We start from the raw sequence: 18,267 nt of genomic DNA on the forward strand, positions 1-18,267 counted from the left end.
TCTTGTTAAGGCCCAAATAGAAACTGATCTGGGAACGCTCTGTTTTATCAATAACAACTAGACGTTCTAGAACGATGAAGTGGAATTCACCGATGAATCCACTCTGGTTACCTTTTCCAACGAATACATTAAACCATCATTGACTCAGCTGAGACAAAATAGATCTCGACTGTTATGCAGGAATGACGTGCTTGTTCATGTAACAGTTCTTAAGCGAAAGTGAGAACGATCGTTTTTAGAAATCATTCAGTAGTGTAAACGGTATGGCTTTAAATGAATGGGGCGCCAGACCCCAAGAGCGTACAATTGCCAGACATTTAAATATTTCCCAAATACATTTTCTATGATTATATGACAGCTGTACCTATAAGAAAAAATTGGTAATTGGTTAAAAGAGCGTGCACGTGTTGCACCTAATCAAGGTCGGACGGTTGAGCAATTGTACTACCCAATTACATTATCAGTAGAAGAAATATGATGGCTATTCAATGTTATCGACGTGAAATAATAACCGAAGTAGAATAACAGCCGCAAAATGAAATCACCAAGTGAACAGCGTTGATCATAAAATAAAATGTGCATATATTGTCGCCAGTGCTGTTTGTGAAATCGCCGCGGCATCAACCGTTAGTCATGGGGTTGATGGAACCAGAGCGACAACAACCATCATATGTACACTGTAGCGTCTAGAGGTTTAATTCTGCAATAGGTCAGTTTTGACTAGATGTCAACTTGGGATTTTAATCACATGACAGGAAAGCTATTTAAGTTTCAGCAATTTAATAAACGCTAGTAATGATAAATATTAACTGTGCCATATGGTATCACGATACCAATTGTTTTTCCATATACCTCAATGCTAATGTTTTGTGAAATAAATATACTTTCTGTCCTACTTGGGCATGCATGTCACACACTGTCATATAGAACAATGCTAGATAGTCAATTTGACAATGACATAACCAGGTACTCCATTGCATTTAAGAGAGATAACTCTACTGGAACTACACAGGGGTAAGAGTTATCTAGTCACAACAAGCACATTTTCAGCCATGTGTACCATATTTTAAAAAAATCATAAAAAATATAAAATATGATCTAGATAGAAATTAACACAAACTCACATGTTGCCAAGAGGCTCAACATTTTTTTAAGCCAAACAGAAAGTACAACTCTTACATAATGTACCAATCACAGCTAGTGTTGTTCTTTAATTCTGAATACAATGTTCCATACACCTTAAGCTCCGCCCACCTGGACTTGCGCAATTGGTACCGTTATACCATATGCATGAACGGATCACTAATGAAATCGGAATGTTTCAGGCAGAACTTTGAAATAGGTCCAAACGAGTCGATAATACCTAAAGTTCGTTCGTTAAATAAATGTGAGGCTCAGTGTAAAGTTAAGAACGTACACAATAAAACAATCAGTGAAAACGATTAATGTATTTCTCAGGGAAAATTACAACCCATAACGAATTGAATTGTAGAACACATGAAAAACGACACCACTCGAATGTGTTTCCAAGTGAGTTTGGTATTGGCATGGTCCAGAATGCGCTAATACTATGAAATATAAATTTAGAATTGTTTTTCTTCTTTATAGCTAACTAAATGTCACGTTAATGTAATATGGATATAATGAATACTCCCTGTAGGAATATTACAATGAATTCTCCCTTATATATATATATATATATATATATATATATATATATATATATATATATATATATATATATATATATATATATATAGTTATTTACCGTGGTACGGTAATGATATTTTCATTTATGCATCTATTTCAATTTCCATATGCAGCAATGATATAATAGTAGAATAGGTTATTGTTTTATCACTCGAGTCAATATAGGTGTAGGCCATCGGTTAAACCAACGCTACTGTAGTATAGCACTGTTAACTCTACGGGAGCATCGGTCTTCAACATTGAAGAATATATTGTAGGTTTATTTCATATCATTTGGAATATTTTATCGTCTGTAATGGTTTATATTGTTATAATGTGATCTATATAGAGATAATAGTAAGCATACCGCGGTCGTATTAGCTCTCTTATTTCTACTGTTCTCTTATTGCATATAGTTAGTCTCTGCCGGTCAGAATGCGTCTACCAGAATACGGCACACGACTGGTATTTATACCCTTGAGCCCCATTGGTCTTACCCAGAGATTGATGGGAAAAATCTTGCTCATAAGTGCGCGAGGGAAACACGCAAGTAGTTCGAATGATACGTAACAACAGATTAGTAACGCTCAAAAGTATAATGGCGGGTAAATTGCGATTCGCACTAAACAAGTACTTTGGCAGTGGAGTTACTCTATATTTGGACACTTGATGTAAAGATATTCACATTAGAACTAAACTCTTTATCCAAGAAAACTAATACATTAAGCTAATTAGTGTTAGAGGATTTAAAAGAGGCCAAAACACAACGACCAAAAAGACCGATTTGTACCAACATTGACAAAGGGATACGAACCCGTACGAAGTAAGCGCCAATCACAATCACCCCAATTAACAATATATTAATAATCCAAACATCACTAATCGTGATATTACAACATTTTTAGGTATTTATTGTGCCTAGCAACCCTACAAGTCCTTTATGTCTTCATGTATGTATTAAAATATATTCAATTTTGTTGACCATTGATGTAGACACGAATCACTGAAATTTAATATTTAATGCTGAGAAGTGTGCAGATTATGTTTAAATGAGCCAGAAACTACTTATATTTTATAACACCAGAATTTATCACATACACCATTTGGAATTATTGTTAGGGCTACCTAAATAATCGGTGTTGCAAGTAATGCTGGTAAAATTATTTCAATACGAATACATTCAGGAATATAGATTTGTCCAAAATTGATTGCAGTAGCAAAGGGCATTCTCAATACGATTTGTAAACTGTATTTGGTGGAGATTGAACTTAAATTAATTAGCACGACCAAATTCGAAACTGTGTTGATGGAAACGGAAAATAACCAACAACCCTGAGGACAGATAAGAAATGAGGCCGCAGATTTTCCGATAATAGCAGTTGAATAATATTCCTAAAAATAAAAAAATGTAAATACAAAAAAAGTCAACAAATATTATGTTGATCACTTCGTAAAAGTAAAATCATCAAAGTAAACCACTATAATTCGCCTTTGGTTTATTTAGTTTCCTCTTGCAATTGTTTGTATTGTTTATTGCCCACTGGTACATAACACTCGCGCGGAACGGTTGTAATAAACTATGTCTAAATCCACATTAATACACTAGTATCCTTTATGGGAACACGTCGAACCTCGAGTCGTAATACTGAGAAATTCAAGTCCGATTTCTCGAGAGTGAAAAAAACTGATGGACCGACTGAGCTTAAATTTAAAGCTGTGGTAAATAAAATAAATTCTATAAATTGATTACGTGTTATGTTTTTGTGCTGATTGTCCCGTTCAGGTCTAATTCACTGTATATAAAATAGCTCCTCCGAATTGTATATAAAACTGTCAAGGTTTTATCTTCTCTATGGGAGAGCAAGACACCAAACAGACACAAACACACACGCTACACACGAAACACGCGCGCGATCGATAGCAACTTAGAAACGTACGCATGAGTCAAAACAGATAACGACAATGAAAAAACTGCTGTTTTACAGATAGTTTCCTGTAGGAAATAGGTTAAGATCAGAACAATCTAATCCACTAATTTCTACGTAAGGAAATTAATTGTGTATTTGATTATCAAATTTCCAACCGTGTAATGTTTGTATATAGCATACTGTCACCGTTTGAATCGGATGATGCCCTAGGTGTATTACTGAAATGAAGCGTACAATCTAATAACATTTAAGCATACATGACCTTTTTTCGTAGGAAACCAGGTGTGTCAATCGTAGGCGGCCAAGTAAAGTATAGGTCTACACAAATCTCGTCTAACTTACCTGTAACAACTAGTCAGAAACTGTTTCGTTCATAAGCGTCGATGTATGCAATCTGTCTCACTATGTAAATTTTCACTGTTATGTGCAGTGGTATTTCGAAACTTTTACTACTCTACGCAGCTTTGTAAGTGTCCAAGCTTAGGCGAAGATATATATATATATATATATATATATATATATATATATATATATATATATATATATATTATCATATGCACCTGCGACTCTCACCCCATCCTCTGCCACGTTCCTGTATCAGTTCAAGTATATTTTTTCGGTCATATTTGTTTAATGGGCTGGCATGTAGCTGAATCATATAGTTCACACATAGTTCATGGTTGTAAAATAGCATTCACTGGAATGTGGTTAGAGATAATCGTATCAGTCCATAAGCAAAAGCGTAATTGAGAGAGAGAGAGAGAGAGAGAGAGAGAGAGAGAGAGAGAGTTATCATATAGGTTATATAATTATATTCGTCCCTTACAAAAACCGGTTCCGCGTGATACGGTAACCCTATACACAAAATAAACATCGTCCAAAAAAGGATTGAACTTGATGAATATAGCCAACACCCCTATGCCATCCAGTAATTGATTGACTCTCCTCTTACTGCTCTGTTACGATGACAGTTTTCATGACGTTCTCCTACGTCATCAGTATTAAATGTCAATGTTAAATCTACGTGTACGGTCATCATCTTTACGATGACAGTTTTCATGACATTCTGCTACGTCATCAGTATTAAATGTCAGTGTTAAATCTATGTGCACAGTTATCATCTTTACGATGACAGTTTTCATGACGTTCTGCTACGTCATCAGTATTAAATGTCAATGTTAAATCTGCGTGTACGGTCATCATCTTTATGACAGTTTTCATGACGTTCTACTACGTCATCAGTATTAAATGTTAATGTTAAATCTGCGTGTACGGTCATCATCTTTACGACGACAGTTTTCATGACATTGTGCTACGTCATCAGTATTAAATGTCAATGTTAAATCTACGTGTACAGTCATCATCTTTAAAATGACAGTTTTCATGACATTGTGCTACGTCATCAGTATTAAATGTCAGTATTAAATCTGCGTGTACGGTTATCATCTTAACTTTGTCATGATAGTGTCAATACTGCACAAAATAATTGGGCTCATAACATATTCTCCTATAAATATATACGTATATATACATAAATACATACATACATACATACATACATACATACATACGTGCGTGCGTGCGTGCATACATACATACATTTACAATGGTAGAAAGTGAAGTTAAATTAGTATATTTTCAGAAGAAATGCAGTAAAAGAGAACAAATAAATGGAAGATTTCATTTTATTTTGAAAAAATAAACATCTTTTGATCTTTTTGGTCGAGTAAACCCTTGCTGAAAAACAACAATTAGCAGCATATTTCATGGGTTCTCTCACGAATGATTGGAAACTAAAACAGACACGAGTCTGCACTTTATATCGCTACCAGACCTTCATAATTGTATTGCACTTTAGATCGTTACCAGACCTTCATAACTTTACTGCACGTAGTTAACTTGTGAAGAATCAATGCCACTATGGATCCCAACTTAATTACTCACATTCCAGCCTCCGTTTAAACAAGTGTGCCTCAAGGAATTATCCCTTTAATTTCAGCTTTTCCTCATACTGATTGAACTAAGACCATTTCTATCCATAATGAACGAATTAAATTAGGATTACCTCTTCAGACAAGTTTACTTAAACATGATAACTAAGGAAAGACAATGCTGAGTCATTTTCACTGGAAGGTAATACTTATATCGTCAGCTTCATGTTCTTACGTAAGAGATATAGCTATTTAGGTCGCGTGCTTTAACTGTGAACAGTTTCAAAGCAGTGCTTTTCAGTCCTCTGTCGTCTAGACTGTTAACCATGTGACGTCACTTACCTCATGAATGAGCACCCAAAGGATTATGCAAATACATTTGTTATGAATGACGATACCAATAAGTACCCACGCTGTATAATTTTGCGTCGTTTACAAAAGAATAAAAATACTTATATCACGTGACAAGATCACAGAGTGCACTTGCAGTGTTTTGAGTTTGGTGTGGTTCTCTATTTAAGACTATATTACATTAGTATTGTGTGTGTAATGCAAACAATCATGTCAGTATACATAAGTATCACAGTAGCAAGCTAAGTGTGAAACTAGAAAGGGATCCGAGATCTTTGCCTTTCAAAAATATTCACAGGTGTGGAGTTCACGTCGTACCATTCACGACTAGTGACCTTTAAAAACAACGGAAAATTATTCACGTGGATACTACTGAAAGGAAATTAATAGACACAACGTATGTGATATTCAAGGAGTCACTGGGAAACACCTTACTGAAATTTACGCCAGAACGAAAGTGAAACGTACATGTCGTATGTCATTATCGGGGAAATTGTACGTGTATTTCAGATCTTAATTGACTGATCGATTTCTGGTGAATAGTGACTATTGCCTTCAGGGGTTTGTTGTATTTATTTCCGAGTGTGCTACTTGTATCTAGACCACGACTTTTTTCTACATAATGTCGACGTCATACATGCAGTATTTAAAGGTAAGCATTCATTTCTATATTTATTTGTGAAATCTACGTGCTCCGTGTAGGCATTATTTAGGTTTTGCATGTTAGGTGCGAATAGTTCGTTCATACATACTTATTAGCGTTGGATTTCATTCATCATCTAGATCGATGTGTATTGCATGTATCTACGTGTATTTGACAACGTATTTGTTTGCTTATATATACATATATTGATCAGGAGGGAAACAGTTGAGCTTGAATATTTAATTCGTATCATGTACGATGCAAGTATTTTGTCTTGTTATTGGTCTAAAACCATAATTATTCCTTCAAGTTAGCGTGTCTCTTTCACGGAACTTGATATCTTGAGACCAGTGTGCTTTATCGCCAAGAAAATGAAAGTAACGGGGGAGGGGAGTATGTAATAGTAAGCTACCAGTATGTATGTATAGCAAGGGCAAATTTGTTTAAAGAAATGTTGTTGACATACATACCTACCCAATCATGTTTTGTATGCAACTAAAGGATTCATAAACACGCACCCATATGCTGGCAGGTATAATAGATTGTTGAATGGATAGGCAGGCAGGAAGGAATATATATATGTGTGTGTGTGTGTGTGTGTGTAGAGAGAGAGAGAGAGAGAGATGCAAGGTAGCTGTTTTATCCGCTAGTACTTTTGCGTTCAGGCTGTAAAACAAGTCACGTGTATAGTGTAGATGGAATGCATGGTCATTTCAATGTCAATCTCGTGGGTCAACGTGTATGCGAAGAGTTCTCTCCCGTTACCGTGTTGGCTAGATTACAAAAATAAAACTTTGTTTATTCCATAACATATGCATCATTCTTTGAGTCATTGATGGATAGACGAATGAATTGATTTTGGCTCTGGTTTTGTTGGGTTAAACTCCATATTCATAGCAGCCCGTATATTTTGGTGGATGAACATGGGAAGATCCCGCGAATAATCGCCGACCCAAAGAAAGCTTGAACGCATTCTTGCATAACCACGTTGGTTGAATAGATTCGAAGTCAGGCGGACAGAGTTAAGATGTGTGAGTGACCTGTATTGATTAACAGCTTAGACCATTTCGCCAACATGGGCCCCGGATTGATTGATAGATGGATAGATAGAAGGAGAGACTGACTTCTTAAATAGTTGGTTGGGTGATTCTTTGCTTCATGGGTGACTGGTAGATAGACAGGGTGATATACAGCATCTTAGGTATAAAGGCAGATAGGTCTGTGGGTGGGTTGTTTGGTTGATTGCTTGTTTCTTTGGTTGGTGGAATGGTTGGTTGGTTGGTTAGCAGTGAGACGGAAAGGTCAAACGAACGAACAGCTATGTTGTTGAATGTGTATATTACTAGCCGCCACTTCTACTACAAAGCCAAGCTCTTGAAAAATGGAACATTAAAATCGGAAATCCTGAATCCAAGAATGTTTCAGAACATATCACGTTTTTTATGCTTTCAGTCAAGAAAACTTTGCGTGTGTATGTGTGCATGTGTGTGAAACTCACAGGTTATTAAAAGTCTTTTTCTTTTCTTCAGTTACATCTTCTTACCTTTCGTTGAAGATTGTGACCGTAAATGTAGAATGGACAACGCAATGTTTCAGAGTAGTAGGCCCTAAAAAATATGTATAATAGGCATAGCTGGACGCGAAGGGTGGGTGGGTATAGGAAAGAACTGTAATTAAAAATCACTTCGTGTTCATTATTTTCCTCTGCCAACATCTCTATATAGAACGTTATATGGCGATATTTACTGCACTCTGTATTTAGCTTGAAAGTTTCCAGTGCACAGAATTGTACCCTGATTCGGAACATGCACCCCAACACCGCCCCTTCTTATGGTAAATATTGACTGTTTTCTAAAATTAATGGGAGTCACACACGCTTGTCTGACTAAGCACGTCATTTCGACCGTGATGCCAGTTTTTAGGCGTACATTGTTACTTAAAGTCATTTAGCTGTTTCGCTGTAAGAATTAAACATTCAATGAATATAACTTGATTTGTCCTGTTGATTGGATTGTTTGCATTTAGGATATTATTGTCCATCTCAGACCCAGAAATTAAGGGGTTAGTACTTTCCCAAAGGACATGATGAGGCAGCCATCTCGAGCACTCCTTCGCGGATATCGAACCCGCTACTCTTTGATTATGAGCTAGATAATCTACCGACCGACATACCTCATGATCCAGCTTTTGTTTGATTCATAAACAGACATATATATCGCAATATTTAACCAGCTGATTATTTAGCCATTAAAAATGTTGTTTGACACCAGTTATGTAAAACTCTTCTCAGATGGAAGCTTTGTTAAATGTAAATTCCAGTTAAGTTTAAAATTCCTAATATAAAACCCTGTTTAGTCGTAAATTCTTGTAATGCAAAACCCTATTCAGTTTCAATTTTTTTAATCTAACGCCCTGATCAGTTTCAGACTCTTTTAATGCTGTAGTCATGCTTAATTTGAAATTCATTTAATGTTAAAGCCTGACAAGTTTCAAACCATTTTAATGTAAAACCATATTCAAATCATAATTATTCCTTCAAGTAGGCGTGTCTCTATTAATGCAAGATTCTGTTTGAAACTCTTTTGTTGCAATACCAAACTCAGTTTCAAACTGTTAATTTAAAACCCTGTTCAGTTTGAAACTCTTATAATGTAAAACCCTGCTCAAACTGAAACTCTTTTAATGTAAAACCCTGATCAGTTTCAAAATCTTTTAACGTGAAATCCTATTCATTTTCAAACTCTTTTAATGTGAAAACCTGTTTAGTCGAAATTTCTTTAAGGAGATGTGCATCTTAAACATATTAAACCCCTGGAGAAATATATGGTCGAACACTGTACTTGATGCTTTTCCCATCAACCAATCCTATTTTACATGCAGATAGTGTTGGCTTTCCCCGTAAGTTTATAAGTTTATTTTTTTATATACAATGCCATCCCATTGCCAGGTGGTTAATGCGAAGGAATGATGCATTAATATATTGCTCCGCAGATAACACAAGTACATGCAGCACATATAAAACGCGCCGTGTATGTACACAACCTCTGATCTCTCATTCGTGTTCCACGAATTCGTAATGGTAGGTGCGGGCTATTACTGATAAGTTAATGTTGATTGGGTCAAAATACAAACCTTTAATCACGTGCTTTCCTCACTGCGCGAGATAAGAACATGCAAGGTAATGTAAATAAACGTTGGAAAGCCTGCGCTAGAATCCGGTGATGTCTTTGCCGTTATTATTGTCGTCGTCATTGTTGTAATAATGGCTCTAAGAAATAAAATGTTATTGCTTCCCTTTCACAGACCAGCTCTGCGCATTTGGCATCCACACTTGTGAAATATACCATGTACCTGAAATCAATTTGTCAGTGTATTAGGAAGGAGGTCACTGCTTCCATTCTAGTTACGCTCAGATTGCGATTATGCCATATCGTTTAAAACCGCTCTTCTGAAACATGATACTTTACATGGTACGCGCTGAAACACAAACTAGTTGGGGTGGGGCTTTTTTCACTGACCGTTGTGACAATAAAATATTCTTGGTGGATGACAATGAATCTGAATTCGCCTATTCGCCTGAATGCGACTTTTCAACTCTAAAATACATTTATTAATGTATTTTCCTCGTTAACATAACACTTCTGTCAGGTTCTTTTTAAAATTCACGGCTTTATTAGAAGGCGTACTCCAAAGTCCGTGGAGGGGAGTTGCGGTGGTTCATTGGTTACGACATTAGACTCGTGAATTGAAGGTGCGATACACAAAAACTTAGAGAAACATGATTTTCGCATAAAATATGGGAAAGAGATTATTTACAATTGCCGAATCACATTGACATTTTGTGCAAAGAAAGCACAGATGGAGCAACCCCAACCCACCAAAAAAATTGCATTCAACCGTCCATTTCTGAAGGGATGATTCCTTATACAGTGAAACAAATAAAAACCGAAAACCTTTGGTACGAAATTTACTTTTCGGTTTTCGGTTTTGAGAGGTTCGGCAAATCGGCTACGGCTTGGTCATCTGCGTGGGTAACGACGAGATATATGACCCATTGCCAGTCTTCACTGGAGTCAAACAAGGCTGTTTGTTGGTCCCGTCCCTCTTCCGCATGATGTTCTCTGCCATGCATTATGATGACTCCCATGACCGTAACACTGGGATCAACATCAGACAGCGCACGGGCCCCGGATTGCCGAGTAGTCCAAAGCGCTGGTCCTCACCGACTGCAGCCATCTCACATCTGTCACCTTGGGTTTGAGTCTCGGGCTAGGCCCTTGTGTGTTTTTTTTTAGATAGCTACCAGTAGCTTCCCGTGGCTCGGTGGTTCTTATTGGGGTTTTCACGTGTTTTTCCTCTACCAGTTATACTGACTGCCATATATAGCCTATCTTGCTCGGAGAAATGGTGTTAAACCCCAACACAACAACAACAGTAACATATGCCAGATTTTCAGCAAGCTGTTCAGTCTGAGAAGTTTCTCATATCATGCTTCAAATTGTGTACTTTGTCAAATTAATGAACATTTTCTTACGAAAAATTAAGTCAAGGTAGCTGAGCTGGTATCATACCGGACTCCTGATGGAAAGGGTGCTGGTTCAGATCCTACCCTAGAAAACCCCCCGAATAGATCCCCCTGTTGCCGACTTGGACAAAGCACTTTTGATTCTAATTGCCTTGCCCCCAAATATCGTTAAAATTGATGTGCCGTTAAACATTAAATCCCCCTACCCCAACACACACAAATCAAGCAATTTTTAAAAACTTTCAATAACACAATTCTTTCGTGAATTCATACATTGGATATTGTTAGAGTTGTGGCATACTCGTCTCATATCCTGACATTAATAATGTCCTCTTTCGTCGCCTGCTTGAAAAACAAGACATCGGATGCAAATAGTGGTCAGTCTGAACTGCTCTCATGCACGTTGTTGTTATTATGTCATAATAACCTCATTGACGTCACAACGATTCTATGACGTGTCATTGCTAGGTTACATCTGCCACCAAATGTGTCATTTCTTAACAATTTTAGTTTTGCAGCTGATATGTCATTGATAAGTCTTTCTATCGCAGGTTTAATAAAATCATTAAAGACATGTGAATAGTAAGGAAATTGTATCATCTTAAATCGGTATAAATGGTCTTTCAGTCCACTTTCTTTTCTAATTACCATTTCCTCCCCTATACATCTTAACGGTCATGCTCGTATGTATGTCAACAGTTATACGTATCTGGGTCACATTTTAAAATCCAATTGGTTCGATGATGAAGATATGATAAGACATTACAGATTTGTGTGTACTCGAATAAGCTTGCTTCTGCACAAATTTAGAAATTGTTCATTGAATATCAAAATTAGATTATTCAAATCTTATTGCTACACTATGTATTGTGCTCCTCTGTTGACAAACTTTAATGAATGGAAAAGAAAACTAGTTATTGGTTATAATAATGGTCCTCGCTTTCTATTAGGCCTTCCAAGATGGAAGATTGCCTCCAACATGTTTGTAAATTTTAATGTAATCAGCTTTGATGAAATAATGAGAAAATATATATTCTCAATGATGACAAGAATATCGAACAGTAAGAACTGTTTCTTGAAAACTCTGTGGAACTATGACATTCATTTATACTTTCGTATTATAAGTAGATGAAACAAATTACTATCTAAATGTGCTATATAATAACATTCTTAAAAACGCAGGACGTAGTCCATTGTTGTAGTTGTGTCTGTATACTTGTACATAAGAGATCTTTGATCTGTTTTGTCTAAAATAATTTTACTTAACATCTTTATTTTAATTTAGATATATGGACTATGTAGTCTGAAATAAAGAATTCTTATCTTGTCTTAATAGCAAGCAGCGGTGTGAAGATATTGAATCTGAATATCTCCCTTTTCTTTTAATTCAAAAGTTCCAGAAAATACGCTAAAAACTGAAGGTCCAAGTATTTCAGTGATGGTTGAAACGTTGCGAAACATCTTCATCGCTTACCGTTCAATATAGCCATCTATTCTCCCCATCCAGCCCCATGTTCCACCGCTAAAAACGTACATATTCTGAAAGTATGCCAACGATTACTGTCGAGTCTCTTTCATGGAGTCATGCTATTTACCAGCACTGGAAATAGACGAGGTGTTCTGAATGAAAGCTTTGATCACTTGGCCTGCTTTAACTTTTATCCCTTTGGTGAAAAGTCAAACATAGGACGGAGGGGGGGTGGGGTACAAAGTGAAAAGGAGTACGATGTGCCCTAAAGTGTGGGGCGCTAGACTCCGTTATAAGAATTGACTAAGCTTGGTTTGCCTAAGCTTGGTTTGCCTGGTTTTTATTGGCATTTTAACATATTACTGTGTTGAGGAAATGTAAACACATTTCCATTCTGGAGGATATTCTACGGCAACCTACCTTGGCTGGTCTGAGCGATTATGGAACCCGCGACTTTTAGATTACGACTTCGACGCTCTACCGACTGATCTACCAAGACTTCCATAGACTAGGGGGAAATTATAATCCATAGACTAGGGAAAATTATAATCCATAGACATGGGGAAATTATAATCCATATACATGGGGAAATTATAATCCATAGACATGGGGAAATTATAATCCATATACACGGGGAAATTATAATCCATAGACTAGCGAAAATTATAATCAATAGACTAGGGAAAATTATAATCAATAGACATGGGGAAATTATAATCCATAGACATGGGGAAATTATAATCCATAGACATGGGGGAAATTATAATCAATAGACATGGGGAAATTATAATCCATAGACATGGGGAAATTATAATCCATAGACATGGGGGAAATTATAATAATATTTCAAAGGATAGTTTGTTACTTCCTATCTTTAATTAAACATATGCAAAATGTTATACAGTCATGCCAAATAGAGTACGATTCGTTTAGCTGCTTATTAGATACCGATCAATATTTTATTTAAGAAAGAGCCAAAATTATACTGTTATAAGATAAAGGATACTGACGTTTCTTGATTTCGTATTCCCATACTCACACAAGGCTGGATTGCACGCACTTCATTCATACAACTATAATACTCATGCTTATATCAGCTGATCAAAATTTAATTCGGTTAATATAGTAAGATGAAGTTTCCTTTACATGTCAAGGAAGGTTACGGTATACTTGTTAATGCTTATTCACTTTAACTTGATAAACATCAGGGAAAATGTAGTTCCAGCCTCGTTTGATAAATAGGTGGTGCAGAATCGGAAAACGAGGGAATCATTTTCCGTCTTGAAGGAAACGACGGTTAAATTATGGCTCTTTCTATAATAATAATAATAATAATAATAATAATAATTAGATCAGTAATACGACATTGGTTGCTTGATCACGTGAGTTGTCAGCATCAGACAATCCGGGTAATTACGAAACTCGAAGAGTCGAGTCACGATCTTCAGTATCAGATGCCGATAGCTGTGCAACATTTAGCAATCAAGATCGAATTACTATGACAATTTTAATTGTATTATATACTTGCAATTTTCAGATAATTTATCAAAATCACTATAAATAACTGAAAACAAAAAAGAAATTGCTTAATATGTCAATTTTTATAATACCAATTGAATTCAATATTATTTTGATTGGCATGATATGCGCATGAATATCGGAGTTTATGAATCAGGCGCGTGAAACAGCAATTACTCATTTTCATTTTGATCACTGCTAGTAACAAGAATTCTTAGACGTTTGGTAGCAGTGGACCCGTATATGTGATTTACAGTTATTGTCCAGAAGTCAAAGTTTGCATCACGTATGATTTCAACAACTGGATGACTCAGAAAGTTTCGCTCCGAGGTCAAGCTAAAAGCGGTGTGTCGGGCTCTAATAAAGACAAGACAAGGGATGACATCATTATTTTCAGTTATTTACAACGGAATTAGACAAATTGTTTCGAATTTGATGAAGCAGATTTGTTTCAGAGATTTTTTTATACTCTTTTACTTTTGTATGTCAAGTGAGGCTACGGCATAGTTATTCACGCACATTCAGTTATAACCGTGGATGAAAAGGCAGTCACAGCTTCGTTCGAGAGGATGGTGACACTGAATCGGAAAAAAAGATAGTATTTATTTCCGACTATAGGAAATGATGGTAAATTTCTGGCTCTTTCTTGAGTAAATCTATATTGACCTCGTAAACGTTATGACGATACGATCTTGATAATGTTAATATACACTTAGTGGATGAGATAAAATCAATCCGCTTAATTGAAACCATCCGCAAGAAGACGCAGTTCAACTTTTTTCCCCAGACTAACATCGGTCATATTTTGATGCAGTTGTATACTTGGCAGATCCCCGTCCAACACACCACAATTAATTACCTGCATTTGTTAGAATAATAAAGTAGTTTCCAAATTGCAGACTTAGTATTAAATTCCGCCTGGAGAAAGCCATATGCACATAAGTGCACCACTCAGCTTAGATTACATTTCTGCATTTTTTTTTAACAATCGCTTTTGGTGTTGAATGTTAAGATTTTGTCTAATACGTAGGCGGGAAAAGGCAGGAATTATTTACATGCAGTTGTGGAGCACAGGGGTGAATATGTTACAAGGTTGCACCGGAAGACTTGATAATATGTTGATGACATCACAATGAAATGCGTCTGAGCCGCCATTCATAATAAGGTTATTTTACCTCATTTTCTTTGTGCTCGACCACTCCGCTGGCCTAGTGGTTATAGCGTTCGCCTCGAAAGAGGGAGGTCGTGGGTTCGAACCCCGGCCGAGTCATACCAAAGACTTACAAAAATGGTACTAACAGCTGACTCGCTAGGCGCTCGGCATTAAGAGGGTAGTGTTAGTACTGATCGGCCTGGTGTCAGGATAATGTGACTGGGTGGGATATCATGCTATATGTGTGCGGCATGATGCCCCAGTGCTAGACATCATTATAAACTGGCACACTGCAGACATCGTCGTGATTATGACTGACAAATTGTTAAAGCTACGTTAAAAATCATAATCACACACACACACACACACACACACACACACACACTTTGTGCTCGTGTATCAATGTAGAGACTCAGCTTAACCATGCGGTAGCATATTGTTCTGTACAGTGATGATATATTTTAAGATCTGTTCATGTCTGTAGCGGTGGTGTTGCTGGTGGTGGTGGTGGGGTTATCGCACAGCAATACATGAGGTTCATATTTTGCTGACGCAATTGGCGTAAAGCGTATTGTCCAGGAACACACTGTTAATCGCCCCCGCTCGTCCAAAGGGAAGATCAAAATTCGCACTTTTCGGTCGTGAGTCTGGTATGCTAATCACTAAGTTCTAGTGTGTGTGCGTGTGTGGATTTCCAACCCTTCCATTGACAAAGGATTTTTTTACTTAAGCAAAACAACATTGTGCGACGCGTCAAGAGTGTCCGTTGACCTATAAGGTGTGTGTGTGTGTGTGTGTGTGTGTGAGAGAGAGAGAGAGAGAGAGAGAGAGAGAGAGAGCGCACCATTTATTTGCTCATCACTGATGAGACCTTGCAACATTGTTGTGGATATATTTGGCCGTCATCTACGAAAAAATTCTGCTCACATGTAAGTTTCGAGGGTGGTTACTGATGTTATGAGCTACCCTGGTCCTCTTTTCTCTGAAGGATATGAAGGCAGCAGACATTTTTAAAGAATTTACCGAGTTATTTAGTCGGGTTGGTGTTACAAGGGTCATGATAACAGACAAAGGGATAAACACAACCAGCTCCCTGAACGAAACAGCTGTACGAACTAATCTGTATATGATAAGTGAAAACAACACCTTATCACCCGAAGCAATTAGAAAGGTAGATACCTTTAGCACGCCGAAGTCATTGCTGATGAAGGTATATGCAGATGATAAGAATAAATGGGATGAGATGTTTATTAATTTACTGCTTGCAAACCTTGAAATCCCACATGATGAAATTATGATTGCACCATTTGAACCGTTGTACTGCCTCCCGGTCGATTGACCAACTCATATTTGTCAAAAGTTGTTTTTGGCCAATGCAGACCTAGGGAATCAAGTGTGAAACATTTTGTGAATATGCGCGAGAAGATGGTTGGTATCGGGACTCTCGTCAAAGACACTATGCCCAATCAGTACAAAAAAAATCAAGACGTTGTATGATTGTCACACAACACATGTGAACATAGTCTGGTAGCAGAAGAAGTTAGTGAGCTGCCATCAGTTTCCTTTGGCGATGAAGGTACAATGACTGGGACCTTATGGCAAGGTGAGAAAAGTAAACAAAGTTAACTAATGGGTATATATACCAGTTAGCTACGATGTCGTAGCTTCAAATTGATTTGTTGTGGTTGAGGCTACGAATTGATCCCATATCATGTAATGGAACAAACAAATAATCACTAAAGTCAGAAAAACAAATAGTGCAGAAATCTACGACATAAGTATAATCATATTGTGAAAGAAATTTGACTTATTTTGAATTTATTAAACCCTTACACGATAACGCGAGACTCTCGCCGTGACCACTTTTCTATATAAGGCATGCCAGATCATATTTGGATATTCTATGCAATGTTATTATCAATCAAGTGATCAATAATGGCTTCTTGGTGGAATTTCAAAGTTGCCTATAAACCGTATTTACTGTTGCGCAGAATTTCAAACCGCGCCATAGTTTTACTACGATTTGTTTACGTTTCCAAATAAGGCTTCAGTGTCCTTATAAGGGCACACAAACAAACAAGACTGAGAACGGAAGTAATCATTATTTGAACTAATATGGCGGACAGTCTAAACGAAAATATCAGATAAAAAAAAAAGGTAAACGAGATTTTACAACTATTTTTCAATGATTTGCGATACTTCCGGTATTAAATAAGAGGACTAGTCATTTTATTGCATTATATGCAAGGAATGTGTTCAAATTGTTGATATTAGGCTAAAAGAGCGCCGGGTATGAATCACACCCGGCTTGCTCCATTGACACATATATACTCATGTTAGTACCCCGTTCACGAGGTAGGAGATGGGGTACTAATATTAATACTAATAAACCAGTAGGCGGGGTATGGCGACCTATCACGTAAACGTACTGCGTGGATACAGACGAACTTTACTATTGGCAACACCAGTAGATGAAAAAGACGGAGTGAACATTGGTTTTCCACGAATAGCATGTGAGAAATGACACGGTTTTCCACGAATAACATGTGAGGATGACACTGGTGTTAAGGATGAACACAGCATCACGAAGGAGAACTGAATGCCACGAATTTAAATAAGACGTCGAACAAACCTAGCAACTCATAATACAATGCATCAATCTTCAAAACACCCAATGGTCGTATAGAGTACCTTTTGCACAACGCAAAGAGGTGAAACCAATATTCCATGAAACAATGGTGAATTAGATGAGAAAAAGGTAAGAATTTTTTCAGCCATGTGAAGATTACAGAAAAATTGACAATATCACATTATTAGACGCATATACAGTCTCACGAATAGATATGCTCGAAATGATTGGTTACAGAAGAAACCCAAGCCAGTAGATGATATGTTCGAAATGATTGAGTACGGAAGAGACCTGAGCCAATCAATAGATGATATGTTCAACATGATTGGGTACGGAAGAGACCCAAGCCAATAGATGATATGTTCAACTTGATTGGGTACGGAAGAGACCCAAGCCAATAGATGATATGTTCAACATGATTGGGTACGGAAG

The 18,267-nt window shown here is 36.9% G+C and overlaps 1 protein-coding gene across 1 annotated transcript in view; it reads left to right on the forward strand.

Moving 5' to 3' along the window:
• Positions 1–5,953: 5,953 nt before the first annotated feature.
• LOC149790498 (uncharacterized) overlaps positions 5,954–18,267 on the forward strand; it is a 46,007-nt gene continuing 33,693 nt past the window's right edge. Inside the window, exon 1 of the mRNA XM_089972546.1 lies at positions 5,954–6,551. Within this exon, the coding sequence (XP_089828672.1) occupies positions 6,522–6,551 (30 nt within the window). The 5' untranslated portion in view covers positions 5,954–6,521. The remainder of the gene's footprint in view (positions 6,552–18,267) is intronic.

This window comes from Sinohyriopsis cumingii, chromosome 10 (assembly GCF_028554795.1).
Source record: "Sinohyriopsis cumingii isolate HCF-2022 chromosome 10, ASM2855479v2, whole genome shotgun sequence".
Lineage (NCBI taxonomy): Eukaryota > Metazoa > Mollusca > Bivalvia > Unionida > Unionidae > Sinohyriopsis > Sinohyriopsis cumingii.